Consider the following 21631-nt stretch of genomic DNA (forward strand, 5'->3'; position numbering starts at 1 on the left):
AAACATTTCCATCATTCCAAATAGGAACACTGTACATTTTAAGCCTTAACTTTCTATTCCTATCCCTACTCCAATCTCTGGTAATCTATATTTTAGATTTAGACTCCGAGTAGGCTTATTTTGCTTTAAATCAGTGATATCATACAATCTTTGTAGTATCTATCATCTCCTTTATTCACTTTTTAAAAATTATTTTTTCTATGCTTCATTTTGGATATTTCCCATTGCTATATCTTCAAGTTCACTAATATCTTCTGACATGTCTAATCTGCTGTTAATCTTGGGGAAAGTATTTTTTATCTCAAACATTGTAATTTTTGTTTTTGGAAATTTGATTTCTTTTAATATGTTTCCTATGTCTTTACTTAACCCTTTGAACATCTGGGATAATACTTTTTAAATATAATTTTCTGCTAATTCTGGCATCTATGTCTGTTCTGGGATGGTTTTGATTGGCTATTTTTTCTAATCTTTATAGGACACATTTTCCAACTTATTTCCTGCTAATCTTTGATTGAATCTCAGACATTGTGAATTTTAACATTACTTTCTGGGTAATTTTGTATTCCTAAAAATATTCACAGATTTTCTTTTGTTAGTCTCATAACTATTTAGTCCTCATAACTGAGGCAAAACACTTCTATTAAACTGGCTGCCCTAAGAATAATGAAGTTTTTCAGTCTGCCTGGTATTTAATCAGCACTATTCCCAGCTCTGTCTGAGCACAGCTCTCAGTTCCCTCTAATCCTTTCCAATGGTTCTTTCCCCAGCCACAGTTTCCTTACTTGCATTCACTGATAGGTATTCTACTGGCTACACAACAGGGTTATTTCTTTGTGCCACCCTTTACTCTCCAACACTCTGTTCTCTAGCTGCCTTCGTCTCCCCAAACTCTCATTTCCACCTCAACTCAAGAAAACTGCCAGGTTTTGAATTACCTCTCCCTGAAGAACTGCCTGGAAACTCTCTAAAGACTTAAATCGATGTAATTACAGGGTTTACCTCATTTGTTTCCCATCACTGACTCCTGTTCCTTGATGTCCAGTGTATTAAAAATCATTGTTCTTTATATAATTATTTTCAGGTAGGCTGGTAAGTCTCTGGCCTCTGTTAGACCATCATGGACAGAAGCAGAAGTCTTCATTTTTTGTTATTGTTTAATTGTATTCTGATTCTTTATCTTTATTTTTAAAGGAGTCACCATGTTTTTTTTAGTCTGCCTAATCAGTGATACCATTTAATCTTTGCCTGCCTTAACATCCAGCATTTTGTATCTCTCCTGATTTTTAAAATTGAATTTAACCACAGTAAGGGATGGTATTCACCCTATTTGCATTCAATAGCCAGAAAAAGAAGCAAAAAACCAGATTAATGGTATTTCTTCACTTTTATTCTGTACATGTCCACACAATTCACAATACAGTAAAAGTGTCCAAAAAGTAACTGCAACTAGTCATTTTCTTTTTCAGAGATTAATTCAGTCTCCCAAATTAATTCAGTTTGAAAATCTATGTAGAGCAACACAGTGATCAAGATATTTTATATAAATAGAAAATGCAAGAAAATTAGGGAAAAATACTTTACGACTTCGTTACAAAAAGCTCCATTCTTCCCTCCCCTCCCCACCCTTCCCACCCACCCTCCCTCCACTTCATATTATCTGGACCCTGCTTTACCTAGAAATAAAACTTAACCTTCCTACTGCCATAGCTGCTACTTTTTCTGGATTCCACCTGCCAGCTGGCAACACTGTGAAAGCCTGGCTCTGAGATACGATACAGCAGAATCAGAAAGCATGAAAGAGCCCTTTACAGTGTTGCCACTGCTATCCATACATCTATGGCCTTTGAGAGTGGACTACCCACATGCAAGGGCACTTTGGATGTCTAGGAAATTTTACCCACTCGGAAATCAAATTAAATCAAATATTTTCAATCCGATGAAACTGATATTCTCCACAGCTTAATTTTTTACAGGAATATTTTTCCTCATTTTCAATCAGCTATGATCCATATAATATTCAGATTTACAGTGGTCCACATATACCTTGCTGATTTTAAGAAACAGTCAAGCTAACCTCTGCTGAGACTAATTAGATTCTAACTTGTTAAAAATATATTTTACAAAATATTCTACAGTATTGGAATATTTTGCCTATAAAAGTTCCAAATTTCATTTCTCAGAATGGCAGGAATCCCACTTTCCCCAACCCACAACCAGGGTATTAGCTAGCATCAATGTAAGTTATAGTTGCACTAGAAATTATGCATTTGGTCAGAGCCTCAATCCAAGTAATGAGGGGGCCGAATGAAAAATGTATTGTTAATAAAACATAATGGATTCCTTGTTCATGGTACATTAAACATTAAAGCTAGAAAGTATCTTAAAAATGATAAAGCTCATTAATATATTTGATAGAATTACCTATTAATTTGAAACAAAAAAATAGGGTAAATTAATTTAGGGCAGTCATCGCTTTATTTTTACAAATAATAACCATTTTAAACAACTCCATCATTTTTAAGAAGGTTAAGTTCCTGAATTTTATGAAGTGAATATATTTAGATTTATGAAACATTCCCTAAATCATCCTTGTTTTTCTTGAATTTTATCAAGGACCAGCACAAGCTTGTAGACAAGTCTAACATACTGTGAACAATTGGGAAAAGACTTCTCTTTCCAAAAATAACCCTATTCCTTTGGAATGTTCTACTAAAAATTCTTCTTTATATTTAGCTAAACCCTGTTTTCCCCTAAATTCCACACATGGTCTATTCTTCTAAGCTGCACAAATTGATAAATTCACAAGTGATATTCCTTGAAGCCATCTTAAAGAAGTATAATTCCTGACGATTTTTTGTCTTATTCTGTGTTTGATTTTCTTGGGGATCATAGTTTGCTATAGGACATATATCATTTATTTGTAGGTGACCATAAGAATTTGTATTAAGACTAGAGTTTTGCTACTGTATTACTCCTAAGAAACTGTTTTTCCTTACCCAGTATCTTTAGCTTTTCCATTCCATTCCAAGCCATGTGCAAGGAGTGGGGTTGGGGGTAAGGTAGAACGGGAGAAGTTCTCTGAACCAGATTTCAGACGTGGGCCCATTTCTCAAGATTATCTCAAGAGTGACTCCTTCCCTCTCCTAGCCAACATGAAATCTAGAAACTCGGGCTTCATTATTCTGTAGTAGGGGAATGATAGGCAATTAAAACTGCAATCCACTTAAATAGAAATATTATAGAAACATTTGCCTAGTGATGTGAGGTTAAGTTCTATTTAATGACAAAAATTAATAGAAAATGCCTCTATTCCTCTTTATTACTAGGAAATGAAGAGATTCTCAGTCTCTTCTCCAAATCCCATTCCCAGCTCCTCAACTAAATAATACATGAATAGAAAATAGAGAAAGGAGCTCTAGATATTTTTTCACTTTAGTTGGTGAATTTGTGATCGCATGGTCTTAATAAAAATATCTATCTTATTTAGGAGACTTGGGATTATCTAGAAATTGACAGTGTGTGTATGTGTGTGTGTGAAATCAAAGCGAATTTATTTTTAAGGCCATGAAATATCTGATTCTTAAAGATTTGTGATATATTTGGAATGATACAAAAATAATTTCATTGCCATATATATGTCAGGATCTGGAAAGAAAATGAGCTCTAATTGCTTTCTGCTCCAGTCTAATGTCATAGAAATCCAAAACTGGAAAATATCACAGAGGTCTTTTTCTCTAAGATCCTTCACATGATCCCTGAGAACTGGTAGTTCAATCTTCACTTAAATACTGGAAGAAACACTGTAACTAGTAAGTTCATTCTTGTTTTCAGAAAGGCCAACCCATTTTTCTAGGTGTAATGATCAGGAAAAAGTAAATCCCTGTACATCTACCTCCTTTTGATATCTGTCTCTGTTCCGTTCTGTTATTGCTATATTCTGCAGATTTTTGCCTGTTCTATAGGACTTGATGATAACAGTCTTACTTGACCCATCTCCTGCATTTTTCCCAATCTAATTTTGCCTTCTTTTCAGATTAAACATAAAACACCCTTTTCTACATATTCATCAATCAGTCTATTCATGCCCCTATTAAAATGTGAGATGAGAATTAAATAATATTTAAGGTCTGTTTTTTCTTTCCAGTTCAAGTACAGTATCACTTCCTGTACCTGTATCAAACCTCTATTTACATGGCCTAAAAAATACTTAATTTTGCATGACCACCATAAACTTAGAGAAATGGAATCTGGAATTGCAGGATCCTTTCAACAGTTTTGGTGGAGGCATTCCAAAGTAATATAATTTCAATAGTGACTTTCAAAGAAAGAAAATATTAATAAATATTTTAAATGCTGAGGATCACCAAATAGGTAGAAAAGCCAGGAAACCACACTCAGTGTTAATTTCTTCTCAAAAAAAATCCATCCTGGTGCCCAAAATATTCAAACTTTTTTCTTGAAATATGTCCAAGCTGACACACCTCTGTCCGATAGCAAAAATTCCAAGTCCTTTACTTCATAGCCTCTCTTAGCTCTAACCAACTCTTGCTGTGGAATCTTAAGTAAATATATTTTCACAGAGCTACCTCTTCTATTATGGAAATTTGAATGACTGATGTAAAACAATATTGAAGGTAATGGTGAAAAATTATTACTAAGAAAACATCTGAAGTAGGCGATTTCTGAAGATGTTTGGCTGCAGTTCTACCACTTGCCATATGAATCCGTGCAAGTGAATGCACTATTCAGAAATTCAAGTTATTCATGAGAAATATCTTTTTGCATTATCCACCCCATAAGGTTTTACTGAAATTCAAAAGTATTAAAAAAGTCATCAAAATGCTAAAGCACTAGCATTTTTTAAATGATTGGAATTATTAACAAACACTATAGATTTGAATTGTTTAAACTATTTTATACTACAAGCTATATGTATGTTTGATTAAAGTGTTGAGAGGCAAGAAGTCTCAGTTGTTCCCACTATGATAGACTCCTACTTCAGATGCCATTTGGCTGAAAATATTGAAACTTTGGAAGACAGGGAAATCAGGATCATCGCTTCATTGTTTTCATGGGTAGGCCCTTTATAATTATCATGCTGCTAGCAGAAGCCAAGAAATTTTCCATGATTGCCTTGCATGTACATTTACTTGGTTTCCTAATATATTTCAGGCAGAATTTTCCACTGTGGTTATATTAGATTATACTTAATCCTGAGTATATCAAATCACAGCACTTTTTATATAAGATGGACAGAAAGAGAGATTTCTAAAATGATTTTGGTTGAGAATATCTAAGAACATTCATCAAATCCATGCCTAAGAACATTCATCAAAATCTGTAATGTTTCCGGAAGTATTGTGAAGTAGGTTATACTTTCTATTATTTTTTTTGTTTGTTCGTAGATTCATACTTGGTTGGTTTTCAAGTCCTTAAATAATATCTAAAGATAATTATGCCCAAGATTTTAAAAACTCTCACTTATTAAAGTGATGTTTTAAAGACTAAAAAGATTTTCATGAATTGTCAAATAAAATCCTGCCATTCAAAAAAGTAGTTTTAAAAGAAACTTGTAAAAAGTCACAGAATCTAGATTACACATCCCTAATCACGACGGCCCTCACGGTGGGCATGTGGTCTATTTAAAGTCTCCTCAGGGCTGAAAGCTTATAATGCCATAAACATAAAGATGTTCACTCTGCTGCTTTATAATATTTATACTTTCATCCTCATATTTGGTCAAGCCTCCACTGCAAATTCTGTGTTTCTCTTAGTTCTGTCCTTGAGTCTTAGCCCTCATTTTAAGAGTGTTTCTAAGCTTTCTCTCAAAGTCTTGATTTGAAATACATTTTTATGAACCGTACCAAGACTCCAATGAAAGAGAAATGTCAAATGTCGTTATTTCTCTCACCTATTTTGCTTCATAGAAATAAAACATTGCTGGCTAAAGAGTAACTGGCACAATCAAAGCTTAACTGAACCTCTAGTAATGTGCTATTATATGCTCCCTTGGGACCCCGTTTTCTCCTGCACAGCATTTATCACATAGGAATTTGTCTTTTCCCACAGTCTGTCATCTCTATGAAGTTAACAGTTAGTCTTTTTTGGGGGGTAGGGCGAAGGAGAAGAGGTTTAGAGCAAGGTTATTGAGCTAAAATTGCATTAATGCAGGAACAGCACCAAAAGAGGTTTCTGCTCTAACAGTTGAGTTCTGCATTCATTGCTCTATCCTCAGTATAGTGTCTGCATCACAGTAAATGATAAATATTTTTAAAATAAATGAGTACATAAATGCATGACCGATCCATAAAATATTGTTGCATGCATAAGTCAATGACGAATACACATATAAATAGACTCTGGCACCTGGCCACCGTGAGGATAACATTAAATATTCAAATTTCTGTTGTAATACCTGTTATGTATCAACTGCTTAACAATTAATTTTTTCTGCTTTCTTTTTGAGAGTCTCAAGTGTCCAGGAAAACCAGGTTGTCTAGGGGCACTATTTTTTTGCTTAGCTAGTAATTTTAGATTTCAAATAAATTATGGGGAGACAGGTTTAAAATCCACAGCCAGCCAGTAAGGTCATAAAATGTATATATTCCAGAGTCACCCAGGTGACTTTGAGGGATCATGCCATTTCCACCACTGGATACAGAAGTAGAAAGAAGCCATGATTTTGTTCCCTGATGGTGTGGCTAACATAGAAATTTGCTCAATCTACTTGATGAATTATGTCTCAAAATCAGGTTTGCCATAGTTATATAAGCTATTCATGGTCAATGGACAAGTATTTGTACTTTGGATAAAATGGAAACTTGTTCCAGATGCTAATTGCATTTGATCCATTTTGAGGATATCTGGGTAAGGTTTTGTCAGGTGTACGATGAAATTTTTGAAAATAGTGGCAGAAAGTTTAAGAGCAGTACTGTTGCCAAGGTCAGAAAATTAAAAGGACTAGAGAAGAGTGATAGATGGGATACAGAACAAGGATGGCAATGAGGTCTATCTGAGAGGTTTGGCAGAAAGAACTGTAAGACTTATAATCAACAGGATATGGAATTTGGAGAATGGAAGAGCTGAAAGATTCATGGGTAATTTTATTAAGACCTGGGCAGAAGCTATTTTATACAAGATACATGAAAAAGATTAATCAGAAAGCTCTCCAATTTAATACATGTTCTACTTTTGTCCTCAAATGAAAATAATCCATTTAAGTAGAGCAATTAGTAGTTTTATTTGATGGTCATGAGGAGCCATTTTAACAAAGATCTCTTTTTTATTTTTAAATAGTATAATTGAATGAAATATCATGCTGTTCTCAGTGATTTCATTAGCTGCTCCTATTGGAAGGAAGCCAAAGTGCTCAGACCCCAGATCATATTCAAGTTCATATCTCCTTCTTGGCAGTAACTTCCCTAATTAAACATCATTAGGCAACCTGAGTATTAGGCTTGTAAACTCTGCCTTGAAAAGTGATTTGAGCATCACAGAGGAAGAAACTGTCCTTCACTGGAGATCCTAAAAATAGCATGGACAAGTCTCTGAGCTAAGGTAGGGTTCATGCTACATTGATTAAAAACATAAAGAATTACAAGACCTCTTGATCATGGATTTTATGACACAAGCAATAGCAAAGATCATGTGCACTTGAAGTGCTTCAATGATAGAACTAAGCTTAATAACAGTGGAAACAAAAAATAAATGAAAATTCTAACTCTGCTTCCTTATCTTTGCCTGTTGTTGTTAAGTACACATAAGTTTCGTAGAAAATGATATTTCTATAGGTACATATTTTTTATGTCTTTTAAATTAAAGTTATGTGGGTTTTCAGACCAGGGCCAGACCATTTGTTTTTTGATGGCCCATGAAAGGGGAAGCATCACTCCTGAGGTGAGGTGGTACCTCCTGGAACATATGATATGCCCTTAGTTCGTTCTAAAGCCAAGGACTCTCATGCACAGTGACCAATTAAAATAAAGGCTCCAGGAAGTAGATTTAATGTCAAAGCCATTAAATATGTGGCAGTTCTGCTCACTTTGGATGCTCTTTTTCTGGAAAGTCCAAGTCCTTGGTGGGGAGGATTGTGTTTTTCAAAGAGCTATTTGCCTTGGTCATATGTCACCCCACCACTCCCAATAAAAATTTGGACCAGATGATTGAATGCTTTTTTTCCCCTTTTGATTGATTTGGTTTGGAACAAATTTCAAATTCACCTACAGTAGTCAATAGCTCATTTGGTTTCACACCGGGGACTTACTTTTGATTCTAATTGGAGCTATTTGAATTGGATGATGGCCGTTTGTACCCTAAACTTTCTCTGGACTACTTCGAAGCATTCACAGGGAAATCTGAGCTCCTAGTTGGTGAAAATAGAGTTCTCCATCCCAGCAGTGGCAGCTGGGTAACTGGCTGCTTAGCCAAGCATTTGGCTCAATCCAGGGGATGGCAGGCACCATTCTGAGTGAGATTCTAGTCTGTTTTAAGGATTGTATTTCTGTCACCACAGAGTTTCCTTGACAGTTCCACCAGCTGAAAAACTTCCAGGAGAAACACAGTGATTAAATTCTCCTGGAGCATATTTTTTTCCAGCTTCTGGAAATAATCTACTGCAGTCTCTCCTCCTCTCACCATAAAAATTCAAAAAACACTTCCAACTCTGGGACTGATATATGGAAACAGATTACTCACAACCAACCCATTCTCCCACAGCTGGAAGTAATGCCAACAATTTGATTTTGAAATGACTATGGGGAGACCATGGTAATAAAATCTCCACCCACTGAGAGGCTGTTCTTACTTAATATAGTATAGCATATCTGTCCTTTCAAAATGATGCTATATGACCAAATGTGATTCAGATAAGCAATATGTCACCACTGGACCCTTAAATTAAATGTAGAGAAATGATCATTCATTATCACATGCAGAAACACTACGGAAGCACTTTGTTTTTGCCCAAGAGCAAAATGGAAAGAAGCTCAGGAGACATCAGTTTTGCCAGGAGCAAACCCCTTAAACACCCACTTTTATTTCTGACATATTCAAATCAAGTAAATTTTTTGATAAAAAGTTACAAGTCTTTTTTTCCTTATATTTTTGTTATCACAGAGTCCCTAAAAGAGGTACCTATAAATACCATCTGCTCTGTGAGGATTAAACATTGCAATTCGACTACCATATAGATATCTCTGGCCAACCTCCCACAGTGGTTTTCATTAGGCTCTTTCTGATGGAGGAAAATAAAGTAAGGAAAGGAAGATAGTAGGCTGTCCCATGCATGGAGAATGGGGCTACTGTGTTACCAGGTCTGCCCTTGGAACCCGACAAGCAGTAGGGTGAGCCATCCATCAGAAGGATCCAGGCGGCCCAGAAATCTGGCAGTAGATTTTGAACAAGTCTTTGTCCTTGAGGCAAAGCTTACTTGGAGTAATGAAAACCATAAACATGGAAGGAAAACCTAAACTGGGTCTCCTCTCACCACGGATCCAGTGCAACATTCTCATGATGGTTTTTTTGTTAGAGTGTGTTACCTAGACATACGTGGCATCTTTTTCTTTTGCTGTTTTACTTCACATCAGTTATTCTGTTTTCTATTCTCATTCAAAAAAGCTTAGAAGACTGTTTTATTGATCCACTTCCTGTAACCACAGTCCCACACATGATTTTCTGCTCTGCAATTTAAACAGCACTTAAAAATTGAGTGGTTCTGAAAATGTCTATGGGCCTCTGTTGAATCCACTGCTCATCTCTATTGAAGCAAAAGGCAAAGATGGCTACACATGGGCAGTATTGAGCTGCACAAACAGCCCAAGCTGAACCAGTCTTTCTGGGCTATCGGCCAGAGCTCAGCAGCCTGGGCCAACCCCTGGGTTGCCTCTCTGAGGTACCTCAGAGCACAGACAACTCCCATGCCACCTCACCATACCTCAGAGATATAGCACACAACTAGTTGGCATTATATATGTGGCACTTCCCAGCTCCTATATATGGAAACAGACGGGGGGCATGCAAAGAGTCACTAAATAGTCTTGGTGTATTTAGTCTGGGAAATGGAAGTGGTTTTACAGTTATGTTTCTTCAAAGACATCCAGAAGGTTTCAAAAGACCTTCAGACAACTTCATGGTAAAAAGAAAGAGAACAGATAATATCATATTTTAAAAATTGATGGGTAGTTACAGTAGAATTGTATGGTACAGGGGAAAGGTGAATGCGTAGGGAAACGAGGGAGCAGTGCCATTTATACGAACATCCTTTGAATCTTTAAAATAAATTATACAGGTGAACACAGAAGTTCATGCTACTTGCTGGAAGCAATAAGGATCAAATTTTGTGGAAACTGTACTCCACAAATCTCCGGGTAACCTGCCTCATTCTCAATGGGCTATCATGTTCTGTTGGATATCTTGGTAGCCCTTAAAAACCGGTGGCATGGTCTCAGATTCTTGCAAGAGAGAAACAGATAATTGGATTCCATCAGCTTCTTCCAGTGGAGTTGCCCAACTGCTGGGAGGGCAGAGTTGATAATGCTCATTCAGATTCTCTTTGCCCATCTACCAAGGTCAAACAGCAGTTTCCAGGTCTTCATGGCCAATGATCTTATAGTTCTGCCGGCTTTCTAGGTAAGCAGCCAAATCCAGGTCCCCAGCTTGCTGTGCTCTGTCTTGAGGTGTCTTACCCTGCAGGCAGCAGTAAAAGAGAGAGAGAGGAAGGGAGAAAGAAAGAGAGAAAGAAAGAAGGAAGGAAGGGAGAGAGGGAGAGAAGGTGAGAGAAAGATGTTTGCAGGGAGATACAAAAAAAAATTGCAAAACTCAGAGACTCCTCACAGATAATAATCTTTCCATGTTTAGCATTTTAGAGTTTACAAAACACTTTCAAATTCATTATCTTATATAATTTTCATATTAAACCTGTGAGATAGGTAAATTAAAGATAACGAGATTATCATTTTGATGGGTGGGGTTTACATCTAAGGAAGTAGAGGTTCACAGAGTATAACTGAGTACACAGAAGAAATGGTGACACTGCAAATTCTGGAACCCAGATCCTTCTCTGGAAGAATTTGGGATATAAATCACTGAATAGAAAATGGGAAGGCAGGGATTTGGATCTCTAATTTAGGACTGTCTTTATTATACAAAACTCTGGGAACCAATTATCAGAAACTGAGACGAAGTGATGGTTATACAATATCTAAGGGTTTTCTGTACTGGTTTCAAAGACTTCAGTTAAGTCGTCACAAATTTATAAGTACCTCCTCACCCCAAAAAAGTGTGGTAATTTATGACTACAAAGTAATAGGTGGACATCAGAGAAATCTTGGAAAAGTAGAAACACACAAAGAAGAAAATAAATGTGACCAATAATTCCACTAAACTAACTACCATTAAAAGTTCATGAAGTAACTACTGTTTCTCTTTCTATACCTCTATACGTACTTATTTTTATAAAAATAAACCATATTTTGTTTGTATACTGCTACATAACCTACCTTTTCACTTAATAATATATCATAAACCTTTTTATGTCCTTAAATATTCTCCTACATCATCATTTTAAATGACCACAGAATTTCCTGCAGCCTGTTTTGCATAATTGTTGGACATTAAGGTTGCTCCAATTTTTCAATATTATATAATACATGTTATACGTACATTTGCACATACAGACACAAAGACACACAAACATTTGATATTTTTTAAATGAAGCCAATTAAAACAGACCAACATTAAAGAGGAGGGTCTCCATGCATTTGAATGTTTACTGGTACTAAATATTCCCACACTCTTCTTTCTGTTTTGTTCAATGTCATGGTTCTATCTATTTAAGAAGTTTAAATTCTAAGAAGCGCACAATTATTGTACTAAAGAAATAGTTCCATGTATAAATACACAGGGCTTTTACAAACATTATCAAAGAATTCTCAGTCCGCATCAATGCTATTGCAATAGACACTGTTGATCTCAGTTAAACCTGATCCAAGTAGCCTGAAAGGGCATGTGTGGTAAGGGATAAAAGGAAAGTAACAATGGCTCTGGACTCTTTTTCTAAAATCTTACCTATTTAGTTAGAATTTAACTACTAGCTTAAAGTTTTTGATAATTCCTATTTTACTTCTTCACAGTCTTAGTAGATTACCTTGCCTTTAGTTCAATAATGACATTTGACTTTCTAATTTCCAAATATTCAGAGAGGGGGACTAGGATGGGCCTTTGAGTTGATTTTTAAGGAACTGTTTCTAACAAGAGCAATTCTCAGGATACTGCTTCACTCCAGAAAATTCTAGAAGTTCTGCTTATAATTATCATATTCTGCTTCAATCTAGTATCAAATTACAGGACGGTAAAATCAAAAGATCCCTAAAATGGGTGATGCGTCACTGTATTTCTTCATGTGAAAAGATCTCTTTAGAACATAATGTTGGTTAAAATGTTAGATTATACAATTACATGTATAGTATGACCTCACCTGCTCAAAAAATAGTGAGGGAGAAAAACAGAAACTCACATGTGAAGAGATCATTAAAAATTTAATAGGGCTTATTATGTCTTGGTTGTGGGATTTCCAGTGATTTTGCTTTTTGTTTTTCTATATTTTTTTAGGCTAGAGTATTTCATGTAAGAACATACCATAGTTATATGGGGGTGGGGGGAAGTAAAGTTATTTGCATTTTGGAAAAAAAAAGCACACACATTCAACACAAAATAGGAAGACATCTCAAAGAACATTTAGTCCATTTATCTGATGCAGAATCTTGCAATGATTAAAAACAGCAACCTGCAAAGCTCGTCAGCTGCAGAGCTGGCTGAGGAGCCAGGTCTCCTTATTCTCTTTGTTTCATTTGTCCTTCTATTTCATGCTGTTCCTCCCCTTTTTTCCCTTCTAGCTGAGTTGAGTGTAAGCCCAGCCTTTTGTATGGTAAATAGGCAGTTGTTTTATCATTGAATGTCCCAACAGGGCCAATCTTACCCTGCAATGTGACCTCCTGCAATGTGATCTCCAGCGAGCTGCCTAAAATGTCTGTTTCTTAATCAGGTTACACGGCGAAACATGTGAGCCAAATATCATTTGACAGACAAGAATATCACAGTGGGCAATTACCTGCCATTGGGAATAGTCTACCCAATTAGCTAGTTAGCCCAATAACAGAGCAGTTAGAAACGAGGACACAGCTTATGTGTGTTTGATAGGCCTGGGAAGGAAATAAGTTAGTTGGAAAGTCCTGGATGCTGATGGGTTGCAAGGGAAGGAGAGAATCCTTTCTGAGAGGCTCAGAAACGAAAGGGGCTGGGGGGAGGGGGGAGGGTTCCACACAGGAGATTAAGTTATTTCACAATGTGTATTGTAGTGTGAGGGAATCCCAAGGTAAGTATTGCCCTTAGGCAGATTCTCATCACTTAAATGAGACTCAGGGAATTTAAGTCATTAGTTAGGCTTTTCAGTCATTTATGTAGGTTCCATGGCTACATTCTTTGGTCACCACTTGGGGTACTTAGTGCCTGCTTAATGAAATTCCCATCTTTATATATCAAAATTTTTCTCTGCAACCCTCTACAGATAAGTGGTTTGACCTCTCTTGGAGTTTATCCAGCATGCTTGATAACTCCTGTGTATGAAGGTCCTCTATAGAGTTGACCTTCTGTATGAACTCCTCTCTGCTGTGCTAGGTCAAGTCTACTCAGCAATAGCTAGCTCCTCCTCTACTCCAGCTTTCAACCCTTTTCTCTTGGGTGCTTTCTGTAAATTGGAACAAATCATTGGGCAGCCTGCTCTCAGTTTTCCTAAACAGAGTTCCTTCTGATGCTTCACTTCTACCTGTTGGGATTTTCACAGACTAGCACGTAGGTCACACTACAAATTTCTGTCTTCAATGCCCTCTTACTAAAACATTAATACATTTGAATCCTGATTGACATAACTTTTGCTGCAAGGAAACCAACCACATTTCAAGTCACAAGGCAATTGATAGCACTATGAGGTAATAAAATCGATTATATAATGCACACGAGAAAACCATCTTTATTACTTTGTTGTCACAGTCCAACCTGCTGTGGCACTGGGATGATCTGTCACCCAATGAGAACAACTGAATTGCTTATTCAGTACTTGGCTGGTATTAAAAGAGTTGAATTTAGATTTGGGCTCACCTCTTGAAACAAGGGCATATTTAAATTTCTCTGGGTTTCAGTTCCCACCTATACTAGAGGGTAACAATCCACACTCTGTCTAATGTATGTGGATAATATGGACAAAAGTAAAAGAAAACAAATGTAAAGAAACTTTGAAAATAAAGAACTAATATAAATGCACCAGCTCTAAGATGATAACATCTCAAGGTCAGGGCCCACCATCCTGCCAGTCTATTAGTAAACATTTTATCACTCAAATATGGGGCCGCATATATAGCAGACCTAAAGCTATACTGAATTAAGTGGTGGAATGAGGAACCCCCAAAGGGTTCCCAATGCAGAAGCGGGTACCCCAAAGGGGGTTCTCACAACCAGGTAATGTCTTCTGAACTTGGTCTTGACCCCCTCCTAGGGGTTTGGACCTCCCCCGCCATAACTGGACTGCTGGCATTCAGCAAGGGGACAACCCCAAAAATCCCAGGGCTGGCACAGCCAGAGGTTCATAGAGTCCCATAGGCAAGCAAACACCCTCCCTTTGTGCTTATATATTTAAACTGCAGTTTCTCTAAATGAAGGACTTTATTTTTTCCTCCTTTTTCCAAAGCCCCAGGCATTTCCATAAGCACAGAAAGGATGCCTTTGCTATGGACACCAGCGAAGGCAGCGGTACCGGCGATCTTGCCCAGTGGGAGGATGTTTTCACTCACTCATCAAGTTACCTTGGAGTCGGTCTTTCTCAGAGATGCTCCTGCATCCACGAGAAGCTGGCAAACAGCCCGGTTCCGCTGGCTGGCAGCCTTGTGCAGTGCAGTCTCACCCCTAAATCAAAGATGAAATGGGAAACCAGCCATAAAGAAGTTTGAGGAAGGGGTGGGACTGGAGGGGGCAGGGAGGGTGGTGAGGGTATCAGCCTGCCCTTGCTGTGAAGGTCATTGCTCCTCAACATCTTTCCTTATCAGTGGCTGAGACCCTAGCAGCAAGTACATTACAGTGAGGTAGGGGAGGGTTGTCTAAAATTCATTGGGTTTGTCATCAACTAACTATAATATCCAAGCTCTTTTCTAAACAGTGTGGGTTAACTGAGTTTAGTGGATTTTTTATAACTACTAATGTTGTATTTAGGTAATACTCAAGGGCATTATCAGATGGCTCTCCTGACATAGGTATGTGAGCACTAGGCAGCAATTTTCTCTGTGTATATATATTTGAACAGAGCATAAAAGACACTAGATGAAGTATCCAGTGAGCAGGAATGAAGAACCAATGGCCCTCCAGACATATGAATGCAGTGTTTGTCAGAGCACCACATTTCCATATCTGCACCTGGCCTTTGAAGGAATATCTCCTGGGAACTCAACTTCAAAGAACCAGTCAACACCCACTCTGCCCCTTCGGATTCCAGGTGAGCAGAGGAGTGAAGGGGGTGGAGGAAGCCATGGAAAACCACAGGGAGACACGGAGATTCTGGGAGAATCCAGGAGCCAGAGCTCTTTCCAGGAGGCAGCAAGCCTGTAGCCAGAGATCCCAGCACACAGGTAGGACAGGGGCTGGGGAAAGTGGCCATTTCCTCCCTCAGATGATAGCATGGAAAGGAGGATATTCCCAGTCTGACTGCAAAAGTGCAAAGACTCTTAATGCTAAAGTGTTTCATGGAAAATCAAATGCAGTCCTTAAAAAGGTCAATAGGAATAAGTGATCATGCCATCTTATAACCCTGCCAAAAGAATATGCTGGTAGATGGGCCAGCTTTACACAGGAATGTGCAGTTTATTCCAGGTCTAAGAACTCACAGCTCTACTTCTTCCCACTCATCTGCCATTCTACTCATTACTACTTTTCCTCATCCCTACCTACCTAGTCATCTCATCCCATCCCACTTCATCTCCACCTCCACCTGTCTTTATACCTTTGCAGAATTTCTTTGAAGTTGTATAGTGGTTCCCATATCCCTTTCAGGGTTGGTTATTCAGCCAGTCTTGTCTCCTTTTGGGGAGTGGTAGCTACTTTGCCTCCCTAGTAAAAACTAAGTTGCAAATAAACTAGCAATTTGGGGACCCTCCCAAGCTGATGACTTTCTCACCCAAGTTTTCAAGTCTGAACCACAGAACATGGGAAATAATGGGAGTGACTGTATTCACAGTTCTCCAATGGCAGTATATAACTTGTTCTATGCTAGATGCATTGGAGAGAAGTTGTTTCATTTTGCACAATGTATGCAAACTAAAACAGATGCCTTCAGGAATTGGGGCTTAATCCTTTCACAGAACCCCAGTCGAAAAAGAATAAATGGGATCTGGAATTAAGAAGGTAATATGTATTTATATAGACTTCTCAGCAATTCAAAATGCACCAGAACAGAAGTATCTTGATGTAGGAAGCTCTAAATGATGAACAGTAAAGACTATGCATGCAATCATTATGACATTTGTCCTCAATTTTCATGGTATAGTTTTATATTTATAAGATTAGCCCTACACAGTTATAAATACAGTTGCAAGTGGATTTTTAGCCATTGTCATTAAAATCACTTATTTTATATCTATATACTATATTCTTCTCTTACATATTTTCTGAAGGAAATTATCTACAGCACACAATGACAGGGAACACTCACGTTTCGCTGTCTGCCATATCCAACAACTCAGAAGGTCCTAAATAAGAAAAAAAATCCATTAAAACTTCAAAAACTAACCATTAAGAGAAACTTCATAGTCACTGAATTAAAATACTCTGGAAAGCTGAATTTAAAAAATCATTCTGTGATAGGGATAAAATAGCCAGAAGAGAGTGAAAGCAAGCGAGAGACAGAGAAAGAGAGAGAGAACCTGAGTCCTCTAACTCTTCCTCACCAATTTCCCAATTGCGACAAGCCAGTAAGCATAGAATGGGAGATACGAAAGAATGATATGGTCTCTGTCCTTAAGAAACTTTCAATCAAGTTGAAGAAATAACATTAACTGGAATAAAATAACTGAAAGGTAATTAAGTGACTGGAAAGGGGACATCTTTGTTGCCTGGCATAATGAGGTGGTCTGTAAGAATTGTTTCTCATTCTCCAGCTGCAAGGTTGGTCATGTAATTTGTTATCCAAATTGAGACTTTCTCTGGCAAGTGGGGATATATGGTCACTGTATCATGATATTTGTCAAACTGTATTAAATCACCTGCTGATTTGACTTCCTTCCCAACTAGACTCCAGTAAATTCTTTGAAGTCTTGGGCTGTGCCTTTTCCACTACTGTTTCCTGTCTATGCACCTGGCCTAGAGCCTGGTGCAAAGCAGATGCTTAAATATTTTGTTGAATGAATGAATAAATGTCTTTTAAACTGAGAAACATAGTTCTACATATTGAATGTTTTATCATGGAAGAATAATAAAGGCTTCCTTATCTTCAGAAATATGTTCCTGGAGATTTGCTTTCTGTATTGGTGGAGATCACTATCATTGAAAGTTTACTTATTTTGCAGGGGAAGAAGAGGTTGGAATTTTCTAACCATGAAGGTCATTAGCCAATGTGAAGATGACTGAGAAGTTATGGAACTTTGCATTCCTCCGGGTCATCAAAGAGCCAGATCCTCCACTTATCATAGAGGCCTGTTGATTTTTCTTTTGCAAAGTTTCTACTATTTGTCTCTTACTTGCTTTGTTTTATAAACAGACCTCCTAACCGAACAATGCCTGGAATATAATTAGCACACAGAAACTGTAACTGAGAACAATAAAAATATCTCAAATCATCTAGAGTTTCACATTTCTAATTCATCATATCTGCTGCTTACTCCCAAGTATTTAAATGCTGAAGTTCATAGACTTTATCTTGGAACACCCCTTCTTCAATTTGTTCCCAAGTTTCCATTTTTTACAGAAGCTAAACTGGTAACTGCAAAATCACCCAAATCTATCTCAGGCTTTGCCAGCTCTGAGAACTTATTCCCTCCACTCTCCCTATCCAGAAGAGTCTTCCCTTTTCTAGCCACATATCTAAAACTGCAGGTTCTTAAAGCCCACTCTGGGATAAGGACCTCCACAAAGAGCACCTTGAACTGAAGAATCTAGCCCTTCTCTGAACTCCAGTAACACTTACCTGGTTCTATCCTTGTACTACAAATTTGCTTTTCAAATATATGCCTTGACTTCTTAAATAAATTGTTCTAAATTCCTTTAGTATAGTAATAGCTGTATATAATTTTGTATCCTTCTAGCATCTACCCTATATTCAGGATCCAGCAAAGGTTAAATTCATTCATTTTTGTTCCCCAGTCCTATGACTCTAAGGAGACATGAGCGATAATTCCCCCAAAGCAGTCAAGCACAGTGGTATGAGTAAGGGTTCTGGAACTGTACTGCCTTCCTTCAGAATTCCAGCTCTACCACTTACTATAATAAATCTTGAGCCAATTCATAGAATCTCTTAGTCCCTTCATTGTCACACAAGTGAAGTGGGATTAATAACGGTACTTACTTCATAGGGTTGTTGTGAGGTTTTATGAGTTAATATATGTTAGGAGCTTAAAAAAGTGCCTGGCACACTATAAGCATGGTTTTAAATTTAGATATTATTAAGGATCCTATTTCCTGGCATGACACAACAAGTTATAAGAAGTCAAGATACTAGAACATCAGTGAAGGGAGGGGATTTAAAATGGTCACTGAATTTCCACTTACATTTGAAGCCACGTGCTGAATTAAATTATAGTTCCTGAAAACCAAGTACTCCAGGCCCATTCATCTGCTGACAAGACTTCCTCAACAAAACCAGGAACAAGAAGGTTTTTGGTGCCCAATGGTCCTTTTAAAGAGTTCCTGTCACCCTCAGCTAACCTGTCAAGACATTTATTTTGAAAGGGATTCCATGAACACTAGCAGCCCAACCTCACTAGTAGTTCTGTTCCCATCATTAACTGCTAATTGCACAAATATTTAGGCAACAGGGGCCTCGTCTCTTTCCCTCCTCTATTCAATCCTGTCGGTCAGCACTCATAGGGCTGCACCCATGGTGGTTTCATGGACTTCTTGGGTCCAAGCCTCCATGGAAGCAAGGGGACCCTGAAGCATTTTCATCTGTGCTAAAATAACAGCAGATGACAATCTGAAGTTCGGGGCAAGGAAGAGAAAGGACCTTACTCCACAATTTCTAACCAGAATTACTATAAATAGAGCAAAACCAGAATTATTGCAAAGCTTATTATACACTTTGTGAATCAAGCATGCCTGTGGCTCCTTCTCTTCTCTTCTCTCCCTTTAATCCTCTGCAGCTCTGGCAGGGGTGAAAGAAAGAGGCACATTCATTAAAACAAGATATTTTTGCTATTAATTTGTATCTGCAGAAACTCTAGTTAAAGGTTTTTGGGGCAGCTCGGGAACTATAGATTTAATTTAGCCAAACTCAATTTATCTTCCCATCAACACACATAATCACAAAATAGCAGAATATTTTGAACTCTGCAGGTTAATATCCAATGAAGAAGAGGATTAGATGGAAGCCAGCTGATTAGCCATGTGAGTAGGGAGCTATTTTTAATAGCATGGTACATTTTTCTAATCATTTTTTTTAGCCTGTTTTAAAATAACTATGTTTGCAGAGTGCTAGCAAGAAGGGGCTGCAGAGGCGGAGGAAACAAGAAGAGAAGTGGGGCTAGGTGTAGCCTGAGACAAGGCTGTAGTTTCCTTCTTTATTTGTACCTGCACTTACCCATTGGGATAATAATCTATTCAACTGCAAATAACTTTATAAGACCCAATAGATAGGGATGAGAATTCTTGAATCTGAGTGTACATGAAGAGGTGGATTGAGGTTAAAGACCCTGTGCTGTTCAGTTGTGTTGGTGTAAGATTTGGAGGGGCCAATGGTCAGAGAAAGAAAAATATTCAACAAATGCCATAAAAATCCACCAAAAGAAAAAAGTATAAAAGATAGCATCTATGATTTTTGAAAAGTTAATTTGAGTATCACTAATGAGAGAAAACAGAGAACAACAAGAGGGATAAATAAAGATGATGGAATTCCTTCAATAATATCAATGGTAGACATTTTGGGTTTGGGGTTAATTTCACTTATGCATATATTCTGATTGTGGACACCTTGCCATCAGGCCTAAGGAAGTTGAAGGAATATCTTGGAATTGTCAACAGAGGTCTCGCTATCCCCTGACTATAAAAGGAGGTCTTCAGTCTCTGTTCATCCCAGGGTTTACAGAAATCTCCACACTCCATCCCACAGTTGACTTGTACCAGAAAACAATTAAGTTCCTATTGAAGGAATATGTGCAAATATCTCCATGAAATTTTCAGAGGAAACTACCACTGTTCTTCCCCAGTCCTATGCTAGTTGTCACTGGAACTCTGCATATGATACTTGTACTGAACCACCCTGCATTGTGGTTATTTATCCATGTTTCATTTTCCTTTTGGGATATTAAAGTATGAAGGGCAGAGACAATAATAAGACCATGTATCATATATGTATGAGTTTTCCCAAGTTACTTAAACTCACTATACTTCCATTTTCATCACCTGTCAAATGGAGATAATATCAGAACTTATTTTGTAGGGTTGTTGTAAGAATTAAATGTGATAACAAATATAAAGCATTTAGAACAGTAAAGGTTTGCAGTGATTATCAATATGACATTTTTTTCTCAAAAGTGCCTGGGACAGAATTAAAATTGTTTAATGAATGAATGAATTAATGACGTTTAATAATCAAATTGGGCTCCCAGCCAGTATCACATATTTTCCTCAGAGAAAGATTCATAATTGAAATACAGACTCAAAAGATTGTGCCATATGGGAAATAGTATGAAAATTAAAGGAAAGAAAAATATGTTAAGGAAAAATATTAGTATTCAAGAGAAGTCCAGGAAGTATGAAAGGAGGTAAAACTTCTCAAATCTTCCAGCATGAAAAAGTGAAAAGGGCCGTAAGGAGACAAGCCTTCCAAAGTTTGCTGCTCAGCACAGTACAACTTTATCATATTATATATGTGTGTATATATATGTATATATGTATACATATATAGTGTCTTTTGTAACATCCCTTAATTTGCTTCCCACACCCATGCATCCAAATCCCCTTTGCTATTCCTTCCACCTCTCCATGGCCTCTCTCATTTCCCATTAGTCTCCCTGACGCTGCCAGCAGACCATTCCAAATCCCCCTCTGCCACAAGACAAAAGCTGCACAGATGTGGGGAGAGCTGGCACTGCGAAAGCTAACAGCACTGTCATCCTGTCCCAGCGGGAAGGTGGTCGTTTCTCTAGGGGACAAGAGGCAGAAAAAGAAGGAAGACAAAATAACCCCATTGAAATCAAAAAGGAAATGCATGAGTGAGATTTCTATCAGGGAAAACAGTAGGGAGCAAGGCGGTGGGGGTAAGGAGAATAAAAACAAAAGAGCGAAATGTGCAGGGTGATAGAAGAATAAAACTAAACAAAAGTCTCTCAGAGGGGCAAAACTAGGGAGGAGGGAAAGGGTAAAAAATATGGTTGAAAGGAGT

The 21631-nt window shown here is 37.6% G+C and overlaps 1 protein-coding gene across 4 annotated transcripts in view; it reads right to left on the reverse strand.

Moving 5' to 3' along the window:
- Positions 1–1368: 1368 nt before the first annotated feature.
- Positions 1369–21631, reverse strand: part of DGKI (diacylglycerol kinase iota) — a 501434-nt gene continuing 481171 nt past the window's right edge. For 3 of the 4 annotated variants that reach the window (XM_071215292.1, XM_058297427.2, XM_004461659.3), the window contains 3 exons: positions 16751–16787; positions 14856–14955; positions 1369–10686 (listed from right to left, as the gene is read on the reverse strand). In XM_071215292.1, the coding sequence (XP_071071393.1) occupies positions 10570–10686; positions 14856–14955; positions 16751–16787 (254 nt within the window). In that variant the 3' untranslated portion in view covers positions 1369–10569. Of the gene's footprint in view, positions 10687–14855; positions 14956–16750; positions 16788–21631 lie in introns of those variants that run through there. The other variant, XR_009185891.2, reaches the window with a different exon arrangement.

Source organism: Dasypus novemcinctus, chromosome 5 (genome assembly GCF_030445035.2).
Source record: "Dasypus novemcinctus isolate mDasNov1 chromosome 5, mDasNov1.1.hap2, whole genome shotgun sequence".
NCBI lineage: Eukaryota > Metazoa > Chordata > Mammalia > Cingulata > Dasypodidae > Dasypus > Dasypus novemcinctus.